Source organism: Pteronotus mesoamericanus, unplaced genomic scaffold, assembly GCF_021234165.1.
Source record: "Pteronotus mesoamericanus isolate MK-2021 breed Mesoamerican mustached bat unplaced genomic scaffold, CSHL_Meso_final scaffold_507, whole genome shotgun sequence".
Classification (NCBI taxonomy): domain Eukaryota; kingdom Metazoa; phylum Chordata; class Mammalia; order Chiroptera; family Mormoopidae; genus Pteronotus; species Pteronotus mesoamericanus.
In genome coordinates, this window is record NW_026555319.1 from 477,070 (window position 1) to 493,497 (window position 16,428).

Sequence of the window (16,428 nt, forward strand, 5' to 3'; positions counted from 1 at the left end):
CAGGCTGGACGCGGCGCCGGGCCGTGGGAGGTGGCGGCAGTCGGGCGAGCACACGGGGCTGCTTTGTTCTTACAACGTTTTTTTTTTTTTTGGCCACTGAAGTTATTTTGAACTGACCATGTCAAACATGAAGAAAACACGTTAAATGCACATTTTATAATGTGTAAATTATACCTCTACAAAGGAAGATTTTAAAACGTGCATGAGGTATATTTCTGCTTAATAAATAAAATGTATGTTTGTATGTGTGTGCTGTTGACTGAGAAAAACATACCTGCCCAGAGGACTCTCTGTGGTTTATTGGGCCAAACTGATAACCAGAGTCCAGCAGCCATTGCCAACAGAAGCCTCTCTCTCTCTCACCCACACGCACACATGCACGCACACACATGCACACGCACACATGCACACACTGCATTTCCGGGACAAGCCACACAGCGCCTAACCTCCTAACTGCAGTGCCCGCATCCCTGTCAACGCTTATAAAGGAGTCCCTGGAATTGCATTCAACCAATGGGCCGAGACCTGTCCTGTCCAATCAGAGCTGTGCAGCTACATCCTCATTTGCATCTTTGCTGGCCAATCTGAGAAGCTCCACAACCATCAGGACCGCGCGCTCTGGGCCAATCAGGCTGCAGATTTGGAGCCCTCCTTTGCACAGAGACGGGCCGTCCAGGGGCAGCGCGGCACCTCCTTTCCAGAAGCCCCCCTTCCCCTTGTCTCCTGAGCCTGAGGGCGGTTTCGCGTTCCACCACAGGCTGCGCCTGCCCTTAGGCGAGTGGTTTGCATAAGTAAATGCCTCCGCCCACTGGGCCCCAGCCTGGGCAGGAGGTTTGGCACAGTGATTATGGATCAGTAAGTCTAAGAAGACAGGGTTCATGTCTTAGTTTTGTTTTTGTCCTATCTATAAAAAAATGACATTCTATTATTTCCTGTAATTATAATTGTAGTTATAATTCTATCAATTTCATTTGTTTAAATAATCTATCATTAATTATATCATTATAACTACGTAATTCATAATACAGTGCATATTATATACTCATAATAATTAACTAGGCTGTTCATATAAAATAGGTTACAATTAGTTACTCTGTAAGGTATTATTCTATAACAGATTATTTTTAAATCAGGGTGAGTGGGTGGTGTCCCCCTGGGGGCACCCGCAGGCCCACCAGCTGCTCTGGGGACCCTGTGTCACCCAGAACCCCTGCCTGTGGGGCCCAGGGCCGCCCCTGTGACTTTGGAGCAGGGCCTGTCCTGTCAGGCAGGGAGCCGCCCCACTTGGCTCCCTGAGCCAGACCGATGGGCCGTGACAGCAAAAGCCGCCGGCCGCAGCCCCCCCGCAGGCAGCCGGCCCCCTGGCCCTGGTCTCCACCGGACGCGGTCCAGCCCTCCTTCCCCCGACGCCCGCTAACGCCCGCTAACTTCGTTCCCCGTCCTCCCCAGACAAGGAAGTGCAGTTGCTTCAGGAGACGCTGCCACTTACAGGAAGAGCAAGTCCATAAATGCCTAACATGAGCCTTTAGACAAAGTGACGCCTCCTCATAAACCCCTCCACTGACCGGCTGTCCCCACCACGGCCCCCAGCCCCCGGCCCCCGGCCGGGCCCTTCCCGCAGGCGCAGCCGGGCTTGGGAGCAGCAGGTGTGGGCACGCGGGCCGGGCAGAGCCCTCTGAGCGCTTGTGAAATCAGGGCTGGGGGTCCAGCCCGGGGGCCTGGGAATTTGTGTTTTTTGTGTTTCGGTAAAAAGATATTTTAATGTATATTACAAACAACCCTATCAAAACCATATTAAAAACATCTATAAATCAAATAAAAAATGAAATGGGAAACAGGTCCGATCCAGAACTGCCTGACCCTCCTCGGTAGGGGGCCCAGGACTCAGACGCACAGAGACGGTCGCGGGCCTGGCCACGCTGCCACGTGGCGCCCGGCATTGTCGTTAGCGCACAGGCACGTGCCGAGGGTTCTCGCCACCCGTGAACAGAGGTTTCAAACAGGCGGTGTGCCCTGGCTGAGCCCCGGCCTGCACACCAAAGGGTCACCGGTTCGATTCCCAGTCGGGGCACAGGCCTGCGTTGCTGGCCAGGTCCCCAGTGGTGGGGCAGGGGGCGCGCGAGAGGCAACCACACATGGACATTTCTCTCCCTCTTTCTCCCTGCAGTACCCTCTCTTAAAAAAAAAAAAAAAGTATCTCCTAAGAAACCCAATAATTGGCATTTTTAATAAGTTCCAAGGTGATGCAGACACTGCTCTGGGGACCCCACTTTGGGAACGGAAGTGGGTGGGGAGCAACCCCCGCTTCCTGAGCTGTGGGTCTCAAGCAGCCCACCTGCCTTCCTGCCTGGACAGCAGCAGCAAGAGCCCCGGGGGGGCCGTCAGATGTGTGGTATCAGTGAGGCCCGTGGGACACCCCCATGCGGGGTCGGGGTTCCTCCGGGGGCAACGCGAGGTGCTGGTGGGCTCTGCTGGGGGGCCCGACGGCTGACCTTTTGCAAAGGAGGCCCTGTTGGGGGCTGGCGGGCCTGTGTGGGAGCAGGAGATGGCCCCTCAGGCCAGAGCAGGTGGCGGCTGGGAGGTAGAGGTGCTGATTTGGGGCTTGGGACTGTGGAGGTCCTGCAGCCCCAGAAAACACACAGCCCCTCACTCAGTGGACAGAGCGCACGCGGAGGCCGGTCTGTGGGACACGGGGCCGCGGAGGAGGCAGCTGCGCCCCTGCACCAGGCAGCTGGGCACAGGCTTGCTGGCCGCCCAGGGGCCAGAGGCCCCGGAGGAGCTCCTGGCAGCGCTCCAGGCTCCCCTCCCACTTGGGACCCGCGCCAGCCAGGCCACAGAGACCAAGGCCCCTCTGCGTCCACGCTGGGCACCAGCGCCGGCAGAGCCTTCTCCCCCGCCGGGCGCACACAGGCCGTTAGGGGACCAATCCAGTGTCCTGTGAGTTCACTTATCCCGAGGGGCCCGGGTCCTGGAACCCTCGCCTGCTGCCCTGGCCGCTGAACTCCAGCCCCGGCAGAGGCTGCTGACCGTGAGCGGAGGGACTCCCAGGCCAGAACCGCAGCCACGTGTTCACCCCGGTGCTTGTGACGGGGCCACAGGGCCTGAGAATTGCCCGGCACTTGCAGGTGAGAGTAAAGGCCAGGGACGAAGGCTCATAAATCCCCAGTGGCCTGGCAGGGGGTGGCACCCAGGAGCCCCACCAGGCCCTGGTCCCCGACCCGTGGCTGTAGGGGCCTGTGTCCCCACCTGGGGCAGCCTCCCCCACAGGCGACCCAAGGTGCCGGCTTCCACCTCCCTCCCCACTGCGCCCGAGCCAGGCAGCTCTATGAAACCTCACACCCTGGCTGCCCTGAAGGACACACAGCATCCGCCAGAGGGACGCCCACTTGCTCAGAAGTCAACCCTGGAAACTGGCCGCAGAGCCGCCTGGCAGCTCCTCCAACGACAGAAGGCAGCCTGCACCCCAACTGCTCCCCCGGACCATGGCCCCCGTGGCCCCCGACCACGAGGAGGCAGTTCTCAGTGGGCGGCACCACGTTCCGGGAAGAAGCCCCGTCTCCCTCCTGCTCTGCCTGGCCCTCTGTCCCGGGGCAGGGAGAACCCCCGCCACCAGCGAGCCAGATGCCGCCTGCCCACCAGGGGGGCCCATGAGAAAGCCTCACGTTCCACTTCCACTGGGGTGCAGAGGTGGAGGCAGCTGCTAGGCAGAGGCAGGGCTGCTGTTTCCACGGGACAAGCTCCTCCCTCTTCTGGGGCTGGATCGTGGGGAGCTCGCAGGTGGCCTTGTACTGTGTGGGGACTCTTGGCCGGACAGGAAGGACGTTTGTGAAGGACTCCTGCCCCCCGCTGCCAGCTCCCTGCCCGTGAGCCATGTTGCCGGCTGATCACCTCCCACCCGCAGGGAGGACCCTGGAAAGGGGCAGCCCTCTCCGCCTGAGTCAATTAAGATCCCAAGAAAAACAGATTTAAACGCATTTAAGTGCCTCCCACCTGCCAGCTGCCTCTGCTGCAGGGGCCGGGCAGCTTCCCACGCAAGGAGGGGCCCCGCCGGCCGGAGGCCAAGGCCCGTATGAGCCCTGGGCCCAGGCGCCGCCCCCTGCCCCCCACCCCCCGCCGCTCCGCTCAGCCTCCGCAGCAGGAAGCCCGTCTTCCCACAGCTAATTGCCTGCAGCCAGTTTGCTAAATGCCGGGTAAACGCCTGGGTGTCGAGCGATGATCCCCCATCGCCAGGTGCGTTCTCCACATCTTGGCAGACGCGCATCACGTGTCTAACTGTGACCTCGTCGCCCGGAGCCCCACTGTCTCTGGGTAGGAGACCTGGCACGAGACAGGTGCACAGAGGGGGCCCTGCGGAGAGGACACGGGATGCTCCCAGGGAGGACCTCGCCGACAGACCCCCAGACGCAGGGCAGGGGGCCAGTCAACAGTCAGGGGGAGATGCACGAGGGCACAGGAAGGGGTCCCCGCCCCGGCCCCCTGGGGAGTCACCGATGGAGAACGGGATCCATGGGGGGCGGGGGCACAGCTCAGAGCACCCGCCACACGGGTGCCGCCGCCGCGACGGGCAGGCCCCACTTCAGGCTCCCGGCCGGATGGCGGGAGCAGGGCCTGCTGGTCCGGCTGCCGCCCCCTGGGCTGGTGTTGAGGGGACAGGTACGTGTCGGGGTCAAGCGGGGAGGACAGAAAGGGTGTTTGACATGGGCCAGTCCACGGCAGCCAGCTGCTGAACCGAGCGGCGGGGCGTGGGGCGCCCGGGCTGGCACCGTTTGTCGCACTGGAGGGACGGAGGGCTGGCCCGGCCACCCGGGGACCAGCTCCCGCGTCAGGGCCGCACCGTCAGCTCCGGGGACACGGCTGTGTCACAGGACCCACTTGGTCACCCGCCTCCCCATGCCACCTGTCCACTAGCACCCGAGGCCTGTGTCCCGCCCGGCCCCCTGCCAAGCTGCTCGGTGGCCCGTCCCGCCAGGCTGCGGGGGAGGGGCCCCAGGGGGCTCCTCCGAGGGAGGCCGGGTGCGGCAGCTGGAGCCAGGAGGGCACAGCCCCCGGGGAGGGAGCCGGGCCCTGCCGCCCGCCCACAGCCCACCGAGCCGCTCTCCTGCAAAACTGTTTATTGGGGAGCGGGGTGCCCAGGGTCAGCCGAGTGTGAAGTGCTGGGCGCAGAGGTCCTGCTGCCGGCCCAGCAGGCCCGGTGCCGGGAGGAACTCCAGCGGCACCGCCTCGGGGCCCTCCTTCTTCAGGTCCTGCTCGAACATCTGCGAAGACAGACAGGCGGCCGCTCTCAGGCTGGGGGCTCCCTGGGCCCCCGCCCCGCCCCCACAGCCCGGCCCGAGCCCCACCTCGAAGGCTGTGAGCTCCAGGAGAGGCGCGATGCTGACTTCGGGCACCGAGAGTGCCTGGTTGATGACGCTGGCAGCCTTGGACACGTCGGGGTGGTAATGCCGCTGCAGGGCCTGGAGGGGCATGCGGGCGTCAGCGCTCCAGGCCCGCCTCGCCTCCAGACAGAGCCCTGCCCCCCGCAGCCACGGAGCCAGGGAGCGGCGGGGGCTGGGGGGCCTCACCTGCAGCTCCCACAGGCAGCTCTCCAGGGCCCGGCTCTTGGCTGGGTCCTCCTCGTCAGGGTCGTAGGGATCAGCGTCCAGCTCTAGGGACAGGACGCAGGTCTGCTCTACCGCCTGCCTCTGCACCGGCCTGGGGGCCGGGCGGCCGGGCGGCCGGGGGCGGGCGCGCTCACCAGGGCTGCGCGGCCGATGCACGAGGACGCGGCAGGCCGGGTGCCTGCGCAGCAGGTTGCAGATGAAGGGAAGCACCAGCAGCAGGGCCTCGGGCGGCGCCGTCAGGGCCAGGCGGGCCAGGCGCTTGGCGAAGGCCGCCACCAGGTAGGCGGGCAGGTGGCTGGGCGGGAGGCGGGCATGAGACCCCACTGCGCGCCCAGCAGACTCTTCCTGGCCTGTCCAGGGCCCAGGACGGGACGGGCGGCCCCGCGGCTAGGAGGGAGGCGGGACCCCGCCCCTCACCCCCCCGCCCTGCCCCCGCACTCACGAGGACGACAGGAAGAGGTCAGCGAGGTGGAAGAAGCGCGCCCGGTACTTGACGTGGAAGATGGACGGGTCCATGAGGCCGTACAGCTTCCGGTAAAAGTCGGGGTACTCCCTGCAGGTGGCGGGGAGAGTGAGGGAAAAGGCAGTGGGGTGCAGAGGGTGAGGAGGGGACACGCTCGCGGGGGTAAAAGCACAGAGCAAGCAGGCCGGTCGGGCCCTGGGGGCTTGGCCCTGCCCCCCCACACCCCGTCCTAGTGGGCTCCCGAAGCCTCTGTCCCCTGGACAGCGCGTGGGAGAGGTCTGCACGCCCCCCAAGTTAACACTCACAGGTTGTGCTTGTGAATCAGGATAAAAAGTCCATTCAAGGCCAGGAGACTGATGGCGCCCCCTGCAGGCAGACACGCAGCCATGCGACCCGCCCCAGCGGCACCCAACCCCCCGCAAGTCCAGAGGAGCTGGAGGCCGGGGAGCCGCCCGCTCCCACCCAGCCACAAGCGGGAGAGGGGCCTTCTGAGCACACGTCCCTGCCCAGTCGGGCCCTGTGGTCACGCATGGCCGGGGGCGCCGCTCACCAACGTCATAGGCACGGGTGAGGAAGTCGATCATGAGGCTGGGCTGGGCCAGATGCGGCAGGATGGCCTCGTGCATGATTATCAGCACCTTCTTGTAGAGGCTGAGGGGCAGCTGCGGCGGGGAGGTGGGGGTGGGGAGCAGGTCAGGCGCAGCCTGCCCACCGCACCGGCCCCTCCGCCCGGGGACCCAGACCCGGGAGCCGCGCCCTCCCCGGGCCCTACCTTGTGCTTGAGGAAGCCGAGCCACATCGCCTGGAAGGCCCTCCGGTGCTCCTGTGGGCCGCGGGGGACCAGGCTGCACAGGCTGCCGCCGCCCGGCCTTCCCAACCCCTCCCTGTGCCCTCCCTGCCCCGAGTGTCCCCGGAGCGCCCAGGGCCCGGCCTCAAGAGCATCCACTGCGGCAGGAACCGCCCTGCAGCAGGCGCTGCGCCCGCCACCACCCTCGAGGAGGACAGGGGACGCCTGGGAGGGCCTCCGACCCCCCCCCCGCCCCGTCCCTCTGCACTCGGCCTGTGTGTGAGGGAGGTGAACCCCCAGCACGGGGCCGCTCCTCCAGCCTGTCTCACCTTGAGGTGGGTGACCTTCCACTTGTCCGAGAGCTCTGCAAGGAAGCCGGGGGGGGACAGGGCGGCTCGTGAGGCGGTGCGGGGGCGGGGCCCTGGCACCACCGCCTGCCCAGGAGGCCCGCCCAGGAGGCCCACCCATGTGCTTCACGTAGAAGTTAGAGAGATCGGCCTCCGTGGACGGCAGGCTCACTGCGGACACCAGCGTGAAGGCGTTGTTCCAGAACGCGAGGGGCACCTGCAAGGGACCTGGCCTGAGCGCCTGGGCTCCAACCCGCCCCTGCACCCTCAGCCCCCCCAGACGGGACCCGGCCGGCTCACCTCGGGGTGCCCGCTGGCCACCCGGGCCACGCACTCCGCAGCGGCCTGCATCGCGTGGTAGCGGATGTCGTCGTGGTCCAGGTACTCCCGGAACTGGGAGAGCAGCAGCGCGCGGTCCTCCTCCAGCGCGAGCAGGCCGTCCACCACCGCCTGGGCGGGGGCGGCCGGTCAGCGCCTCTCTGCCCAGCTCGCCCGGCAGCCCCAGGAGGGCCCCGCCGCAGCCTGCCCCTCCCGCAGGCGGGACGCAGCCAAGTGCCGTGCCCGACAGCCGCCCACCCCTGTGGGGGCCCCGCCACGCCCTCACCTTGAAGAGCTGCCGGGGGAACAGGTAGTTGCCCTCCCACTTGGGTTTCTCCAGGGGGTGCGTGCCTTCCAGCTGCACAAACTTCATGAGCGTGCCGAGGGCCAGCTCCTAGACAGGGCAGCAGGGGGGCGGTGCAGCCTAACGACACGTCACCCTCCCCGGCCGGCTGGCCCACAAAGCGCCCCCAGCCTGAGTGCCCACGAGGGGAGCCGGCGGACAGGACGTAGCCACCCACCAGGACGCCGGCCGACGGAGGGAAGGAAACGTCCTTGCGCCGACCGTAGGCGCCGGAGGACAGGTGCCTGCAGGGCAGGCCCGGCGCCCTGTGTGTGAAGCTCGGGGTGCGGGAACGGACAGGGGAGACAGGGCCAGGGACCCCAGACTCACCTTGACCGGGAACGAGGGGTGGGACAGGAGCTCCACCAGGCGGTTGCAGCAGCTCTGGTACCGGTGTCTCATCCACACCTTGTACTTGCGCGTGGCCCCCTGGGACCCTGCGGTGGGGCAGCGTGGTCAGCCCACCGCGGTGCCCGCTGCCCTGCTCAGCCGGGGGAAGGAGGGGAGGCCGTGGCCCCAGACCTGGCGCGGGGCCAGCACGTTCCCCCAATCAGGGAGAGCAGCACCTACCCCCAAGGGCAGGGCCCCCACGACCTGAACACCGCAAGAATCAGGGCACATAACCCCCAGCTTTGCGTGGTACTGACAATCAACGTTCAACAAGTTCTAAACACGCACAAAAATCACGCTTCTTCAACCATCCCTGAGGCTCTCTCGCCCCTCCCCCACCCCCCACCATCGCCGCCCCCACGGTGGGCTTGGCTGTGCCCTCCTGCCAACTTGTGTGCCCTGTGCTGAGGTTTTGGGGAGCTCATCCTGTGCTGACACGGTCTTTCTCCGACTTTGCCCGAGACGCGGCCCTGGGCCCCCAAAGACCCTCACCTGCCATGACGGCCTCCTCCGGGGGCAACTGGCCCACGAACAGCTCACCCCGCTCCAGCAAGGCTCCGAAAAGGCGGCTACACGCGCGCACCGCATCCTGGATCGCCTCCTGGTCCTCTGACTGCGGGGAGACGCCCGTCGCAGTGTGCCCCGCCGGGAACTGTGTCCCCGCCACACCTCACCTACCCCTCCAGGACTCCAGCCCCATCGAATCCCAACCTCGGCCCCGGCAGGACTCTCCATCCCGCCTCTGCCAAACCTCCCACCGGACCGTCCCGTCCGGGGGCCTGCGAGACGAGCAAAGAACCGCAGTAAAAATCCTGGACTCCGCCTTGCAACTGCCTCCCCACGTCCCAGCCCGGGCCCACCGAGCCCGCGCCCGGGCCCGCGTTCTGGCCCGGGGTCTGGCCGCCCACCCCGTGCTCCGCGCCGCGCGGCCCGCGCGCCTCACCTGCAGCACGGCCAGGATGTCGAACACGGCGTTGGCCTCGCCGCGGTTCGCCAGCACCGCTTCCAGCAGGCGGCCCAGCGCGCGCCGCGCGTCCCGGGGGCCGCGGTTCTGCTCCATGCCACCGCCCCACGCGCCGCACAGCCGGGCTCCGCGGCTGCTTCCGGCGCGGCCCTGACGTCACGGCCCCGCGTCTCCATCATCGCCGCGCGCCGGGCGCGGGCTGGGGCGGCAGGCATGGCGCTCTTCCACATCGCGCGGTACCCGGGGCCCGAGGCGGCCGAGGCGGCCGGGGCGGAGGCCGAGGAGGACGGCCGGGCGCGGGCGCTGCTGGAGCGGCTGCAACGTCGGGCCCGCGAGCGGCAGCAGCAGCAGCAGCAACCGCGGCAGCAGGAGCCCGAGGAGGCCGCGCAGACCGAGGGCGCGGCGGGGAAGCGGCGGCGGCGCCCGCGGAGGCGCAGGGGCGGCGGGACGCCTGGGAGCCCGCACACGCCGCGGAGCAAGCGGCGGAAAGCGGACGGCGAGGAGGCGGACGCAGGTGAGCTCGGCAGGCGGCGCGGGGCGGGGCGCGGCCTGGGACCCGGGCGCACGTGGGGCTGACGCGCCGCCCCTGCTCCGGCTCCGGCTCTGCCCCGCAGTGAGCAGCGAGGAGGCGCCGGAGGAGAGCGGCGTGGACGCCGAGGCCGCGGGGCCACCCGAGGCCCCAGGAGCACGGCCCGCCGACGAGGCCTCTGGGGCGCACGCCCTGCTGCTCGGCGGCTTCGGGAGGAGCAAGGCGCCAAAGGTGAGCGGCCGGGGGCGGGCGGCCGGGGCCGGGCGGCGGGGGCTGGGGGCTGGGGGCTGGGGGCTGGGGGCTGGGGGCTGCTGTTAGTGAAGAAGGCCCGTGGAGGAGCCGTGAGGAGGATGCGCGCCTGCCTGCGGTGAGCGAACGCCTTCGCAGGTGGCCGAGCTGCACTTCAACTTGCATCGTGCGGGGTTTTCTTTTTTTAACGGCTTGAATCCTGTGCTGAAAGAATCTTTGCTTTCTATTCTGAAGGTTTTGGGGTTTTGTTTTGTTTTTTTTTGCTAATGAAAAGAAGACTCAAACTTTGATGGATGTGAGTTTTTTGTAACTCGTTCGCATTTGTGCAGAGGTCGGGGAGCAGCATTCGAAGCAGCCTTCAGTGGGGGGAAGGGCGGGCGCGGGCAGCCCCAGGCGGGCGCTGTGGGGGGTGCTGAGGTCACGGCCGCTTCTCTGCTTGGGCCGGGTGGCCCGAGAGCAGGCACTGCCCGCTGCGGTCCCGGACCTTCATAGCTGGGGCTGCTGGAAGGCGAACCTGGCCGGCTCCGCAGGACGCCCTGTGTCCCCTTGGTTGCTGGTCAGGCTGCACAGCAGCTTCGCCACCCTGTCCTTCCTCTTTTCCTGCTTTGGGTCACAGATCGATGGGCGCCCACTCCGGTCAGCCCCGAGGACGTAGGCCCGTTCCTGGCACGGACGGACGCGGGGAGCGTTGCTCCTGCGAGGGAACGCCTCACGCCGCCGGAGCGCGCTCGAGCCGCAGCGGGCGCGCTGGCGTCCTGGGGGTGGCGGCCCTGGGACGGGGTGCGGCTGCTGTGCCTCAGACGGACCGGCAGGGAGTGGGAAATGTCCACGTGTCCCGGGGTTTTCCAGAGTTACGTTGTGGGCGGGCAGGACGTCGGCCGTACGTCTGTGATCGGGAGGAGAGGTTTCCGGGAAGCCACCTCCTCAGAACGCCATGCCCTGCCTCGCCCACCTGTTGAGGACGGGCGGCAGAGCCCGGTGGGGGAGACGCGTTGTCGGCCGGGTGTCCAGCCGTCACCGTGTCTTCTCTCCGGCGGCAGCGCTAGCGCCCCAGGAGCGGCGCAGAGGACCTCCTTGGGTCTTACGACGCACTCGGGTCTGGGCCGCCTCCGGCGGCCTCACTCCTGGGGCTCCACGGTGGCAGCTCCAGGGCGTCCCGGTGTTGCGCTGCCTTGCTGTTCCCTGTGGCCGGCCCTGAGGAGGGCGAGAGGCCCTGCTGCCCCCGCGACGCCCAGAGCCCGGGGCCCCACCAGAGGCCGGGCGACCTTGGCGTGGGGGCTGGCTGGCTGCCGAGCTCGGGTTGGGGTTCTAGTTCACCTTGCGGGGCAGACCCTGGGTCGGGTAAACACGTTTCCTAGGAGCGAGGAGACCGCTGGTTAACAGGACGACCTCGTGGTCGTCGCTGTCCTCGGGGCTTCACAGGGTCTGCTCGGAGCGGTGGTGCTGCAGGCGTGAGGGGCAGCCCCCGCGGATCTGCCCAGGGGAGCGGCTGGGTGGGGCGCAGGGTGCGGGGAGCCGGGGGAAGCCGCTGGGACACCAGGCGAAGGCTCGCTCTCAGCCTGGTTTCTGCGGCCTTGCTCCCCGGGGCCGGCAGGCTGTGGAGCAGTCACCTGGCCTCTGTCTCTGATCCTTGGCGACAGGTCCAGCCTTTCCTGCCAAAGTGGCTGGCTGAGCCGAGCTGTGTCAGGAAGAACGTCACCGAAGACACGGTGCCTATCGAGGACATCCCTGAAGTCCACCCTGACCTGCAGAAGAAGCTGCGGGCACACGGCATCTCATCCTTCTTTCCAGGTGCCCCAGCCTTGGGCAGGCGGCGGGGCGTCCTGCCGAGCCGCGCGGGGGGCAGCCCGGCCCGTGCCGATGGGGCGTGCCTGCGCAGGCCTGCCTGACCTCTCGCCCCGTCCAGTCCAGGCAGCGGTCATCCCCGCCCTCCTGGAGAGCACGGCCGGCGGGTTCCTGGTGGGCAGAGGGGGCTACCAGCCCCGGGACCTGTGTGTTTCCGCCCCAACGGGCAGTGGGAAGACGCTGGCCTTCGTCATCCCGGTGGTGCAGGTGAGTGAGGCCCCCGCGGGCCTGGCCGGCGGCCCGTGTGCAGGACCCGCCGACTGACCCGTGGCCCTGCTTGCCCCCAGGCCTTGCTGCGGCGAGCTGTGTGCCGGGTCCGCGCTCTGGTTGTGTTGCCCACCAAGGAGCTGGCCCAGCAGGTAGGCGGACCCCGTGCCTGGGTGTCACCTGAGCCCTTGTCACTGGCATGGTGTCGGGGGTCAGGCCAGTGACACCTGTCCCCCTCAGGTGAGCAAAGTGTTCAACATCTACACAGATGCGACTCCCCTGCGCGTCGCCCTGGTCACTGGGCAGAAGTCGCTGGCCAGGGAGCAGGAGAGCCTCGTGCAGGAGACGTAGGTCCTGCTGGGCTGCGGGGTCCGCAGGGGCGGGGAGGGGGGGCGCGCGGCCACGCAGGCTCCCGCCGGGCTCCCCTCTGTTCCGCAGGGCTGATGGCTTCCGCTGCCTGGCCGACATCGTGGTGGCCACCCCCGGCCGCCTGGTGGACCACATCGACCAGACCCCGGGGTTCAGCCTCCAGCACCTCCGCTTCCTGGTAGGTTGGCCGCGCACCCAGGGGAGGCCCGGGCTTGGAGCCGGCGCCGAGCTCGGCTCCCGACCCTGCGCTTCCTGCCCCCGCAGGTCGTCGACGAGGCCGACCGCATGATAGACAGCATGCACCAGTCCTGGCTCCCGCGGGTGGTGGCCGCTGCCTTCCCGAGGGAGGACACCAGGGACCCCTGTTCTCTGCTCCAGAGGCGGCGGCCCCACGCCCTGACGGCTGCCAGGTACCCGGCCCGCGCTCCACGCCGCCCTGGGTGGGGTGCCTGGTCGGGTCGGTCTGGGCCGGGGGCGGCTGGCAGGGCCGCAGCGGCTCGCTCAGGGCCTGCCCCCCCACCCCGCCCCGTAGCACCTGCTGCCCCCAGATGCCCCTGCAGAAGCTGCTGTTCTCAGCCACCCTGACCCAGAACCCCGAGAAGCTGCAGCAGCTCGGCCTGCACCAGCCGCGGCTCTTCTCCACACGGCCCGCCCGCGGGGGGCCCGGCGGCGGTGCCGCCGTGGACGCCGACGCGGACTCGGGCGGGAAGTACACCTTCCCCTCGGGGCTCTCGGTGAGCTGGGGGCGGGGTGGGGGCGGGGTGGGGTGGGGGCGGGGCGGGGCGAGGCGGGCGCCCCAGGCTTCTGGCGCAGTCCCGACCCCGCGCCGTCCCGCAGCATCACTACGTGCCCTGCCGCCTGCGCTCCAAGCCGCTGGCCGTCCTGCACCTGGTCCTGCAGCGCGGCTTCTCCAGGGTCCTGTGCTTCACCAACTCCCGGGAGACCGCGCACAGGTGGGCCCCGGCAGCGGGCGGCGGGGCCGGGGCGGGGGGCGGGCTGCTGTCGGCCCCGGCCCACCCGGCTCCTCCCTCGCAGGCTCTTCCTGCTAGTCCAAGCTTTCGGGGGGGTGACGGTGGCCGAGTTCTCCTCCCGCTGTGGCCCCGGCTGGAGGAAGACCATCTTGAAGCAGTTTGAACAGGGGAAGATTCAGCTGTGAGTGCCTGGCCCCGCAGGGCACTGTCGTGAGCCTCCTCGCTCCGTGGGAGGGCCCCCGGGGGCGGGGGCGGGGGGGTCGTAGCCTCTGGCCTCAGGCTGGTCCCACAGCCTCCTGTGTATCCACAGCCTCATCAGCACGGACGCCACCGCCCGCGGCATCGACGTGCCTGGCGTGCAGCTGGTGGTCAACTACGACGCCCCCCAGTACCTGCGGACCTACGTGCACCGGTGAGGCTGGCCGTGCGGGGCCGTGCTGTGGTGGGTGGGCGGTGGGGGAGGAAGCGGCTGCCCGGCGGGGCCCGCGGGGGCTGCGGGGGCCGCTCTGGAGGGGTCTGCGTGTGGTTTCAGGGTCGGGAGAACGGCCCGCGCTGGGAACACCGGACAGGCCTTCACGCTGCTTCTCAAAGTGCAGGTCAGGCCGGCGGGCCCAGCAGGGGGCGGGGCGGGGTGGGGGCGGGAACCCCTTCCCACTCAGCGTGCCCCCCCAGGAGAGGAAGTTCCTCCGGATGCTGACAGAGGGCGGGGCGCCCGCGCTGCAGCGGCACGACCCCCCCAGCGAGCTGCTGCAGCTCCTGGTGCCGCGGTACGAGGAGGCCCTGTCGCAGCTGGAGGAGGCCGTCAAGGTGCGCGGACGCCGGACGCTGCTCGCGGTGGGGCCGTAGGGGGACAGAGGGACAGAAGGGGAGGGCTTGCCCTTGAACTTCCTCGCGGGGGGGGCCTTGCGGTGGGGGCCCGCGGCCCGGGGGTTGGGGGCGGGGCCGGGCCGGGCCGCGCTGCTGGCGAGGGAGGGGAGACCGGAGCGGAGCCCCTTCCCTCCTCGTGCAGGAGGAGCAGAGGCAGAAGGCGGCGTAGGTGCGGCTCGGACGCCAGGACCTCCTGCCGCAGCAGAGCGCGCGGGGCCTCCTGCTGGGGGCAGCGCCCTCCTGGAAGAGGCCCCAGGACACGAGGACCCCGCGTCAGGGACCCTCTGGGGTGCACAAGACCAGCTTCTGGCCCCGGCTGGTGCGGCTCAGTGGATGGAGCGCCGGCCTGCGAACCAAAAGGTCGCCAGTTCGATGCCCAGTCAGGACACAGGCCTGGGTTGCGGGCCAGGGCCCCCAGGAGGGGGCGCGCGTGAGGCACCTGCACATGGATGTTTCTCTCCTTCTCTCCCTCTCTCCCTCTCTCCCTCCCTTTCCGCCTCTCTAAAAATAAAGAAACTGAAAAAAAGACCAGCCTCTGCTCAGGTGCCCTCCCTGGAAGCAGCGCCTTAGTTGCTTGCATTGCCTGGAACTGACAGGGTGGCCCCACTGTGTTTCTGGCTGAGGGCGGGGGGGGCGGGGGGGCCCTGGGCTAAGTTGAGGGTTTAGCTCTTCCGACATCAGCGTGGTCACCGTCTTGCACCAGGAGGGTGGCCCTTCCTGCCGCAGCACCGTGGATTCGGGAAGGGGTCTCCGCTGGCACGGGCGGCGCGCGCCCCGTGGGGGCTCACTTCGCCGCCCCCCCGCCCCCCGGCCGGTGCCGTGCGGTTGGCTGGAGCGCACGCCTGTAGCCGAAGGGCTGTGGGCTCGATCCGCGGGCCGGGTGCGTACGGGAGGCCGCCAGCCGCCGCTGTTCTGTCACGCCGATGTTTCTCCCTTTGCCCGCTCTTGCCCCTTCAAAAAGCCATGAAAATGTGTCCTCCGATGGGGACAGAACACACCATACAGTCACCCCCCACCCCGTAGAGAACACACTTGCAGCATGAGAAGGTGGCAGACGCAATCGAAGGGGCCTCAGATGTCCTCATCCACTGTGAGGCCTTTCCCCCAAAATGTACGTGGTAAACTTTTAAAAAATAGGAACAAATTGGTTTTTTCTGTTACTTACTTGAGCAAAACGACAGCCTGCTCACAGGTTCTTGGGTTTCTAGGTAGGCCAGGCGGGCGAGGTGTGGACGGGACGGGCACCGGTGTTCACACACACGACCCGTGAGCTCACGTTCTGCCCCGGCCGCGCACGGCGTGCCTGCCTGCCCGCCCGAGTCCAGGGGCGCGGGGCGCAGCGCAGGAGGGTGGCCTCCCGGCCGGAGGAGAGGCTTCTCGGGGGGCCCACAAGGCCTCCAGGCCAGCCCGGCCGCGGACCTTCCTGCGCACGGGCCCAGGGCGTCGCCGCTGACGCCCGGGCGCGTCGCGCTCCTGCAGGACTCGCCTGCTCGCCACAGGCTGCCTCCGGCGGCCGGGCGGGCTGTGGGGTCCAAGTCTGGACTTCGGGCTGCCGGTGGAGGCCCGGCTGGGGGCCCCCGCCTGCCCCGGGCCCAGCGTCGGTGGGGAGGTGGCCGCGGCCTTCTGCTGCGGGCCTCTCCGTGGGGCTGAAGGGTGAGCGCCAGCCCTCCCCTCTCCCAGGCTCCTGCCAGGACCGTGCCCCTGTCCCCGCCCCCTGAGGTGCTTCCTCGTCCGCCTGGCCCGTAGCTCCTGTCAGGGCCCAGGTGGTAAACTGCCACGAGTGGGTCCTCAATAAACGTCAGCCAAATAAACCAGTAATTTTCCATCTCTCAATAGCTTTGATTTTCTTTAAGGAAAGAGCCAAGCGCGGATCTTCTCACGCGCCCGCCAGAGCTGATAAAGCTGGCAGGGAACGCGCTTCGATACTCACAGAACCGAGATGAGAGAGAGTAGCCGCGCCCCGGGGAGGCGAGGCGGACCCCGCGGACTGGCTGCCGGTGCCACCAGGCCCTGGGACACCGTGGAGACGGGAACGGAGCAGCCAGCACACGCGTCACCACGTGGCGGACAAAGGAGAACTACCGGGCAACAGGACAGCACGCGGGGAGCTGGTGCGAGTCACGGGGGCGACGCAGGGTCAGGCGAGGAGGCGAACTGTTCCCACAAACGGAGTTCCCTG

General features: G+C 68.1%; 2 protein-coding genes across 2 annotated transcripts; one reads left to right on the forward strand and one right to left on the reverse strand.

Annotated features, from left to right (window-relative positions):
- Positions 1 to 5,135: 5,135 nt before the first annotated feature.
- On the reverse strand, positions 5,136 to 9,333 carry NOC4L (nucleolar complex associated 4 homolog). Its single transcript, XM_054594435.1, has 15 exons — positions 9,192 to 9,333; positions 8,741 to 8,861; positions 8,189 to 8,295; positions 7,802 to 7,909; positions 7,498 to 7,647; positions 7,315 to 7,414; positions 7,180 to 7,214; positions 6,836 to 6,886; positions 6,614 to 6,725; positions 6,369 to 6,429; positions 6,043 to 6,153; positions 5,735 to 5,895; positions 5,562 to 5,644; positions 5,340 to 5,453; positions 5,136 to 5,255 (listed from the first exon to the last, which is right to left on the reverse strand). Exons 1-15 carry the CDS (start codon positions 9,306 to 9,308, stop codon positions 5,136 to 5,138), a joined length of 1,551 nt encoding a protein of 516 aa, XP_054450410.1. The 5' UTR covers positions 9,309 to 9,333.
- Positions 9,334 to 9,401: 68 nt separating this feature from the next.
- DDX51 (DEAD-box helicase 51) lies at positions 9,402 to 14,723 on the forward strand. Its single transcript, XM_054594429.1, has 15 exons — positions 9,402 to 9,726; positions 9,827 to 9,972; positions 11,631 to 11,781; positions 11,897 to 12,042; positions 12,123 to 12,194; positions 12,283 to 12,389; positions 12,481 to 12,589; positions 12,676 to 12,821; positions 12,944 to 13,145; positions 13,249 to 13,364; positions 13,447 to 13,563; positions 13,693 to 13,794; positions 13,915 to 13,978; positions 14,055 to 14,189; positions 14,392 to 14,723. The coding sequence occupies exons 1-15, from the start codon at positions 9,426 to 9,428 to the stop codon at positions 14,416 to 14,418; spliced, it is 1,941 nt and encodes a 646-aa protein (XP_054450404.1). The 5' UTR covers positions 9,402 to 9,425; the 3' UTR covers positions 14,419 to 14,723.
- Positions 14,724 to 16,428: the final 1,705 nt, after the last annotated feature.